The sequence below is a fragment of the Psammomys obesus genome, unplaced genomic scaffold (genome assembly GCF_907164565.1).
Source record: "Psammomys obesus unplaced genomic scaffold, mPsaObe1.curated_primary_1811, whole genome shotgun sequence".
Classification (NCBI taxonomy): Eukaryota; Metazoa; Chordata; class Mammalia; order Rodentia; family Muridae; genus Psammomys; species Psammomys obesus.
Genome location: NW_026592510.1, coordinates 18967567 through 18976351, shown reverse-complemented (window position 1 = coordinate 18976351; position 8785 = coordinate 18967567). Strand labels below are relative to the sequence as shown.

Below are 8785 nucleotides of genomic sequence, written 5' to 3'. Positions count from 1 at the left end.
GAAAGAAAGAAAGAAAGAAAGAAAGAAAGAAAGAAAGAAAGAAAGAAAGAAACCCAAAACACTTGACTGTAGATGTCCAGAATTCACAATTCTTCGCATGAAGAATGTACACAAATGTCTAAGAACTGACTAGGAGGCACACATGCTGGAGTGCCTTCGATACACCTCTGCCTGGATTGTAAACACTCCCAGTGTTAAACTCATTAATATTTCCGTAATAAAACAAAATAATGATGTAATTAATGAAGTTAGTGTAGGTCAGGATAGGTTTCGCTAGTTGATGTAAATTCTGTTAAAAAAAAAAATCACCTGCTGTTTGCAGGACTGTGCACTAAGGCATGTAGATCTATTGCTTGCCAGTTCATGGATTTAAGCGACATGGGTTGGGTTCTCGACACCTGCACCTGAATATACCCTTTGCATTCTTTATAGGGCTCCAATGTTTCAGGTTTTACTCCACCACTATTCTTTCACATTCATTCATGGTGGGCTTAAATTAAGAAGCTGTTATTTTGATTGCTGGAATAAAATTTTGATTGCAGCCCCTACACTGTACGTAATTGGTAAACACCAGGCCTGTCCAACAAGGACTTTGGAAGGCTTAGCTGTTGACCAGTTGCTTCAAGCTCAAAACTGTGCTCACAGTTCTTGGGCAAAAGGTTAGGGAGCCTTCAGTATCCCCTTAGGGAAATCAAGTGCAATGCTGTCTCTTCTCCCCTTTGTCCCAAATTACACCCCAAAGGGCAACCACAGAAATTTGGAAAATCATGATACTCCACTCCACAAGACCCCAGTGACCACAATGTTTGCTCGTTTCCCTTTGAGCAGCTCTTGTCATTCTCTAGGGTCCTCACAGAACATCAAATGCTCTTGGTGCATTATTGTAGCCAAACACTCCTCTTCACTTTCAGTACTCCTGATTTTAATAGCAATCCCTGAATGGGCTGAAGAGTGGTGCCCTATATCAGAAACAAGGGACAGAGGGTCAGGTTAGTTAGCAAAAGGAAACGCACACACGCACGCACACACACACACACGCACACACACATACCTACTCCTGTTTTCTTCCTGGACCCATTTTTCTCCCAGGACTCATTCAAATCAACACGTTTATCGATATTAATTACTCTCCTTGCTACTCTCAGATGTAAAGCCGTGCACTGTAGAAACTAATGAGAACACTACACAAGTCATTTCATCGTTAACTGTCTGCAACCTTTATTTTAATAAAAGCAAAAATGGACAAATAGACAGACATCTATGCAGGTATGTGTCTTCTAGCATACGTGAATGTCTAAAGGCATCCATTTTTATCACACAAGAAGCCAAAGTCAGCTTGTCACTGAAGCAACCTGAATGAGCTAAGTAATATGGTCGCAAGACAAAACAATACCTGGAGACACTTCAGCTTTGGGGAGAATGCAGGCTCTGTTTCACAGAACTTGAGTGAATAACACAAATACCCCTCCCATCCCCAGGGGTGTTTCTGGGTCAGGACTCCCTTCTCTGGACATTTTCCCAGCATACTCTCCTGCTTCTCTGGCTGACCTTTCAAGTTAAAATCTCTGGATACAAGCCCATGAAAGATTGTGATAAGGCAAATTCAGCGGCTTTGGGGCTCACAGAAAAATGCTCTTCAAAAGTTTAAACAGAACCCTAAAGGCCTCATATAAGCAATGCTTTGTCTATGAGGTTAATACAACAGACCCACATACACACCCCGTCAATATCAGGCCACGGCCTTTGATGGCTTTTTCCAGTTAATTTTTTCCTGCTCTGGTTTAGTCTCAGCATGAGAAACATGCATGGGAGAGCAGCTAGCCAAGGCAGGGCTGAGGTTCCTGGGTGTAAAGAGCTGCCCTGTGCAAGGCCAGGGGGATCAAAGTGGGATTAACTATCCATTTACTCTCGTGTTTACAAAATGCCTACAGCTTTACTAGGGGAACTCAGTCCACTTGCATGCAACTGATCAGGCTAGCCACACCCCCAGTTTCTATGCTGTCCATGATCACCCAGAATTCACTCTTCAGCATTCATCAGTTCCTATGAATACTATTATCCACAGGTCAAAATTAATCAGGAAATTAGGCAGTTTTGCGACATCTTTGAGCAAGGTTCTTGTTGCTCGAGATATTTTCCTGCTTAACCTGAAAAGTCATTCTGGGTTTACTTACACAAACAACATTCAATTTTAACATTTAAATTCAAATATTTAATGTAATACGCTAAGGTAAAATGCTTTCCAATATAACTACTCCTCAGATATTTTCAGTTTTAGGGAGTATCTCATGTAGGCCAGGCTGGGCTCAAATTCTCTCTATAGCTGAGGATGACCTTGAACTATCATCCAAGTACCACTATGCCCACTTTATGTGGTGCTGGGGACTGAACTTAGCCCTTTGGACAATACTGCCAACGAAGCTGCATCCATAGTCCTCGTTCTTCACATACGGTCCTTTCCTTCCTTCCATCTTGAGCAAGCTTAGCCTATATTTAAGGTGCTACAAACAAAGATGAATGAGAGAAAGTGGTACCATCCAGGGAAATCAGCTTTCATGGTTTAAGCCTGACATAAAATTGTTCTTAAACTGTCTTAAATGGTTAGTTGAAATAGAAAATCATTCTCCCTGTGTACAAAACTCACCTCACTTAGCCATGAAGAATTCAGTTTCTTGACATCCACATTTTGTATCTTCCTTTTAGAATAAAATGCCCTCCTTTCACCGTATCTAAGTAACATTTGGGTCTCACTTGTTTCAACATTTCTCCTCTGATTCAAATTCAACAAGCCTTTAATTGCAGGCCTGTGTGCTGAGCAGTGCATAGTTAACTCACTCCATTATCTCAAGATTTATCACTTTACAGATGAAGGCACAGGGGCGCCATTAAGTTCAGTGACTTTCGCACTTGCACAGCCTTGCTAGCGGCTTCTGCAGTCTCCATGCCCATATGTTCTCTGGTGGAGCCTGGTACAAAGCAAATCCCCATTTGGCTTTATCTTTAAGGAGGCTTGCTCAAGATGTGACATGGCTCTTGGTAAAACTACTATTGATAATCTCAGACTGGGAATCAATGATTATAAGCAATTCATAGAAGTCCAAATACAGCAAGTGCCCATTGCAAACTATCTGTTCACAAGAGACCTTCTTCCTGGATTCAAATAACCAGAGATTAATTCCTCTCTATACAGATTAATTCTACCTACAATTGGTAATGTGCATCTGATGTTATTCCTTTACATTTCAATTCCCTACCCAGTAGATTGTTAGCTTAAAGACTCAGGGGATAAGATTGCTAGCAGAGGAAAAAGACTCCCTTTTTCTTACCCAAGCAGGTCAACAGTCATGCATATCTCCTAACCTTAGGCATCCCAACAGGGCAGTGGTTCTCAACCTTCCTAAAGCTGTGACCCTTTAATACAGCTCCTCATGTTTGGTGAGCACTAACCATAAAAGTATTTTTCACTACTACCTCACAAATATAATCTTTCTACTGTTAGGACGCATAGTGCAAATATCTCATATTTACAATGATCTTAAGTGACCCCGGTGTAAAGGTCATTCAACCTCCCCCACCCCCAAAGGGATTGTGACCCACAAGTTGACAACCACTGCAATAGGGGTTGGCAGTTCTGGATATTCCAGGGGTTCCTACTCAGAGCTCAGCTTGCCAATTCCGGGGATCCCATAGCTGGCATACCAAGCAAAACTTAATACATGCTGACATAATAACAACTATTAACAAGGATTGCGGCTAGGCATCACTTCAGAATTCTTAGGCATAAACCACTCATAAAACGGAAGCATCGCAGGAAAACCAAGAAAGCATAATGCTATCTCCATAACCAGAAGCAAGACAACCCTCATTACTGTTCCCTTCTAGAAGTCCTTTATGCTTGTTTCTTTGATTGCATCTCCTGTCACTTTGAACATCCTATCTTCCCTGAACAGAAAAGAGAACCACCTAGGCTTTTCTGCAGAAATCTTGAGGGCAGAAATTTTACCTTTAAATGCTAACATGCTACACAAAACACTGCATTGATATTCTAAGTAGACAGTCAACATTGCAGCTTTAATGTGGTAAAAATTCACTGCCTTACTCACCTAGAATATCATACTGAAGATATATATTGCAGTACATAGCTTTTGCAATACATGTGTGTATATTACTATCAGGATCATAGATGACCAGAAATAACAAGCTCTTGTTCCAACTTGTGACACACAAGATAACACCCCCAGTCCCCAGCACAACTGAGTAAAAACGTGAAAACATTCCAGAGACATTGGCAAATTATTTACTGCCCTAAGCCGAACCACAGCTGGTTTATTGCTGGAAAGAAAGAATAACAAAAGGATGTCTAAGGTGTTAAAAGGTCAGTGCAGTAAACGATGAATGCAAAATACGTTCTCCCCTTACAGTGCCATGATCTTGCACACCAGAATTCAATTTACCAGCTAAGTCTCAGCCAGGGCTTAGGCCCCTTTGATTCACACGGAAATGTTTTACACTGTACAACAGCAGACCTTTTTACACTAGTTATTGCATCAATTCAGTGGTCCTCCGTAACTCCTGGGAGAGCTATATTTCCACAGTGGAGTTGTAAAAAAAAACTATAGTAAATAGTTTTTCATGTTATGTAGATATAAACTTTTTTAGTCTTACTTTTAACATGAAAAGCTGTGGACCTTCACTATAAAGGCATTTGTGAAAAGTCAGGAGAGGCTATAGGACACTGATCACGTTTGCTTGTTCAGAATGGATGATGTAACAGGTCTCCCCTCTCAATACAGGCTGCGGGATTCTGCGATCCAAGCTCTCTTCTGAGACCTGGAGGACAGGGGTGGCCCTCTCCCCTTCCAAGAAAAGAAGCATCCTTGTATCAACAAGTCCAGGTCCTTTGAAACTAAATATTAGTGAACTGTGACTGGATTTTTTTTCCAGTCTACTGAGCTATCCAATCAGAATTCAGGAGGATGTAGACCTTGCTCTTCCCTTCTGTACACTGGGTGGAAGGATTCACTAAACAGCAAGATGCACAGAGGAGCTGGCCTGAACAAGAATCCTCGGTCTCCATCATGTCTCTGCATGTTGGGGCCAGTCTCCTGTCTCAAATTTCTGATCTGTTCTATTGTCAAATGTGCACCAAGGTGGTTTTTTAAATTAAGAAAGAAATGTGGTTTTGAGAACTTGGCCTCCCAAATATGGCTGGCATAGAAGAAGATGCTTAATGTTGGCTGAACTGAAAAAGTCTCCTGAAAGATCAGAAATGTGCTCGCGATGTCTGTTAGCCCCCCCCCCCCCCCACTGGCACTACTGAGGTACATTCGGTTCTCAGCTTTGGTTAAGAGACCTGAATGGACTCTGGGTTTCTTTCACAGAAGAGGCCAACAGAACCCCAAGGCAATTCTCCTGCAGGTGACAGGCACTCTGGCAACAAAATTTGGCTGGGTGCCCTAACTTCTTTGGGGACTGAGGGCAGGAGTAGGGGATAGGACATAAACCATGGCCATTGCCCAGGTCTCAGCCCTCCGCCAAATTTGCTTCTCTGGAATACATCTCCTCTCTGGGAGGGTAAAGAGCAAGACCTCACCCTTGTCCTCTGAACCCTCACAACTGCTTCTCAGGTTATTTCTAGAAGCAGGCATAGGAGCTCTGTTCCTGTTCCTTTTCCACCAGTGGTCTGAGAGGGAGGGGGCAGGGCTGTTCTGCCATCCTAGGCATGGAGTTCAAAGGAAATGTTCTCAGAAATCATTGGTGGCCTCTCGTTTCAGCAGCACCAGTGGGCATCTTCCTGTCCCATGGCTTTGAAACACCATGTGGACTCCCCCCCCCCAAAAAAAACGCCCTTGCGGCCCTCCCACCTTGGCTTTACACTCAACCCTGGTTGCGACCTAGCGGAGCCTTGACAGGCTCCCTCCTTGGATCAGTGCCAAAGAAGTTGTGAGGTCCTTAGGAGGAGCACTTACAGAGCCATCTCCAGTCCCATTTCTGGTAGGGATATGGGGAAAGAAGACGAAATTCGGGCCATTTAGACCAGAATGAAAATCGATGGCGCTACCAAGGGTCCCACAGATTTTTATGGCATTTCGCTCAGCACAGCAAATCGAACGAAAACCCACCAAAGACGCCTCATCAAAACATTCCTGTCACTCGTTGCACCCACAGAAAATTCCCAAGTTCCGGGAGCCGAACCCTCCTGCAGCTTTCAAGGTCTCCCAGGTCCCTCCTGACTCAGCTCCAGGAGCCCACATTTGGATCCCGGCCAGGCAAGGCAGCGGCCAGGACCCCCTAAATCCGTGCTTCCCTCCTGGTGTCCCGCCCCCTTCCTCTCCCCCTCCCCTCCAGTCGAGGCGCACTCCAAGCTCTCCAGAGCCCAGGAATTCTGTGGCCGGAGAGGTTAATCTAGGCTTTTCCCTCCCAGTGGGGACTGGGGCGTTCTCACTCCCAAAGGTCTCTACCTTCCCTGCCACAGCCTCTCGCAGAGGTATTTCCCGGACTTTCTAGGTCCAAAGGTCCTGACGAGTCTGAGCCAGTGCAAGGGCACTCCAGATTTTCCACAAATCCTACCTGTCCCGCATTGCTTGTAAAATCAAATTAAACAGGGATCCCGGGAACTTCGGGGCATGTGTGGTGAGAGCGTGCAACGAGCGCGCTGGTGGCGAGAGCATCGCCCTAGAGTTGGGGCCGCAGCTGCAGAAGCACATCTGGAAAAGGGGGAGGGGTCGAAGCAGAGCGGACGGGAAGCCCCCAAAGCTAGCTGTTGGTGGTAGAACCTGAGCCCACGGGGGGCGGGGGGAGGGTCGGTTACCTGTCCTACGTTGATGAATCCGTACTTGCTGGCGATGCGGTCGGCCTCGGCGAAGCCGCCGGCTATCTTCACCGCCCAGTGGTTGGTGTAGACGCGCGTCCGGCACACTGGGAGCAGACAGCCCGCGAGCAGCGCCAGCACGCACAGCAGGTCCTGCCGTCCCGGGTGGCAGCGGCGACTCCCCCAGCCCCAGCCCATGGTCCCAGCGCCTCGCTGCCCTCGCCCGCCCGCTGGCTCGCGCGCTAAGCGGAGCGCACAACTAACTTCTCCGGCCTGGGCCGGCCGGGCGCGCAGCCGGGAGCGGGAGGCAGGAGGCAGGAGAGCCCGGGAACGGAACGCAGCGCCTAGCCCCTCGCAGGCTCCTAGACCATCCCTGGGACAGCGGGGACCGGGCTTGTGGGCTCGGGGCCGGCGGGGCGGTCAGCGAGCGCTCCCCGGCTGACCCGGGAGACGGAGGAGCGGGACCGGCGCCTCCCCCGCGGGCTCCCCTCCCGGACTCTTCGTTCGCCTTTTGCTCCCTTCGGGCCCCGCAGCGCCGGGAAGACGACCAGCCCGAGCGTAAGCGGCGGCCGGGCGCCCCCTCTGCTGAACCGGGCTCCCAGCGCTCGCTCGCCCGCTCGCTGCGCTCCCTCCGGCTCCGGGCAGCGCGCGGGGACTGTGAGTGGCGACGGCAGCGGCGCCCGCTCCGCATAAATGACTCCCCCGCCCCCCGGAGCACCCCTCCTTTCCCACATCTCCCTCCTCCTCTCCTCCGCCCTCACGAGCGGGGCCTCAGCCAGGCGCCACCCAGGTCCTAGCGCCTCCCGGTTCTCCCTGCTGTAACCTCCGGGGTCGGGGCAGCCAAGGCCAGCCACTCTCCCCGAAGGGCTGAGAGGAGGGAGCAGCTGGAGTCTTGATTTCTATCCTTTTATTTCTCTCTCTCTCTCTCTCTCTCTCTCTCTCTCTCTCTCTCTCTCTCTCTCTCTCTCTCTCCCCGTCAGGCTGGATTTGAAAGTCTGAGATTTACACGGTGAGGAGAGGGAAGCACAGCACGGCAAAGATTCATTCATCCAGACGGTTAACATCCTGGAATAACTAAGCATTTTAAGGTCACTCGTGTCTCAGTTGCCGAACAAACAACTCGAGATTTTCACTTCGCTAATTCTTTATGCTTTTTAGCAACTGTTTATTTTGCACGTTCTGCTCCCCGGAGAAGCTGCCACACAGGACAGTTAAGTCTCATCCACTCTTACAAAAGCCAAAGCCAAAAGTCTGTCGCCTGCTGACTTTGGAGATCAGCCTCTCTGACACTCAGCAGCAGCGTCCCAGGAGAGTGAAGTCCTGTGCTTAGGAGGAGGAAACATATTTCTATGAAGACCCGCAGTACTAGAGGATGGGCGAGTGTCGGTTCCGAGGGAGTGACCATTCATTTGCTGGGTTGCTTCTCCGAGGGCTTCATTTTCCCCAGCAAGGGGAGTTTTCCAACTTTCCAAGTATGACTTGGGAACAGTGAAGGAGGGTAATATAAAAAGGACCACAGAGGAAGCCAGATGAAATACCACGTCTGCGTTAAATAAAGCACTGTGGCTTCGGACACAGCCGGGAACCGCGGCTGGCCCTCTTCACGCTGCTCTAACCACCCTGTCTTTATTCAGGTGAGGGGGCAAGGAGCGGTTTATTGTAAAAAGAAAAATTAGCCCATATGAAATGGTTCGCCTAACCTTAAAAGGAGCAGCTCTCCTGAACTCCCACCTCCCTCTCCCCTCTTCTTCCATCCCTTATCTTTCTTCTTAAACACTAGTTGAATGTGTCTGAGATTAACCCATCACGGGATGGTTTTGTTATCAGAGGCACAGCTGCAAGCTTGATTCTGCTAGCACCTGGGAGCATAGATTTTTGTGGCATTTTTGCATATTGTATAAATATGCTATATTTTAAAGCTTTCAGCAAACCGAAAATAACAAAATCCGTACGTTGCAGAACAAGAGGTAGATG

General features: G+C 47.8%; 1 protein-coding gene across 5 annotated transcripts in view; it reads right to left on the bottom strand.

The window, feature by feature from the left end:
• Positions 1 to 7455, bottom strand: part of Pcsk5 (proprotein convertase subtilisin/kexin type 5) — a 429034-nt gene extending 421579 nt beyond the window's left edge. For all 5 annotated transcript variants that reach the window (XM_055613830.1, XM_055613831.1, XM_055613833.1 and 2 more), the window contains exon 1: positions 6812 to 7455. In XM_055613830.1, the coding sequence (XP_055469805.1) occupies positions 6812 to 7009 (198 nt within the window). In that variant the 5' untranslated portion in view covers positions 7010 to 7455. The remainder of the gene's footprint in view (positions 1 to 6811) is intronic.
• Positions 7456 to 8785: the final 1330 nt, after the last annotated feature.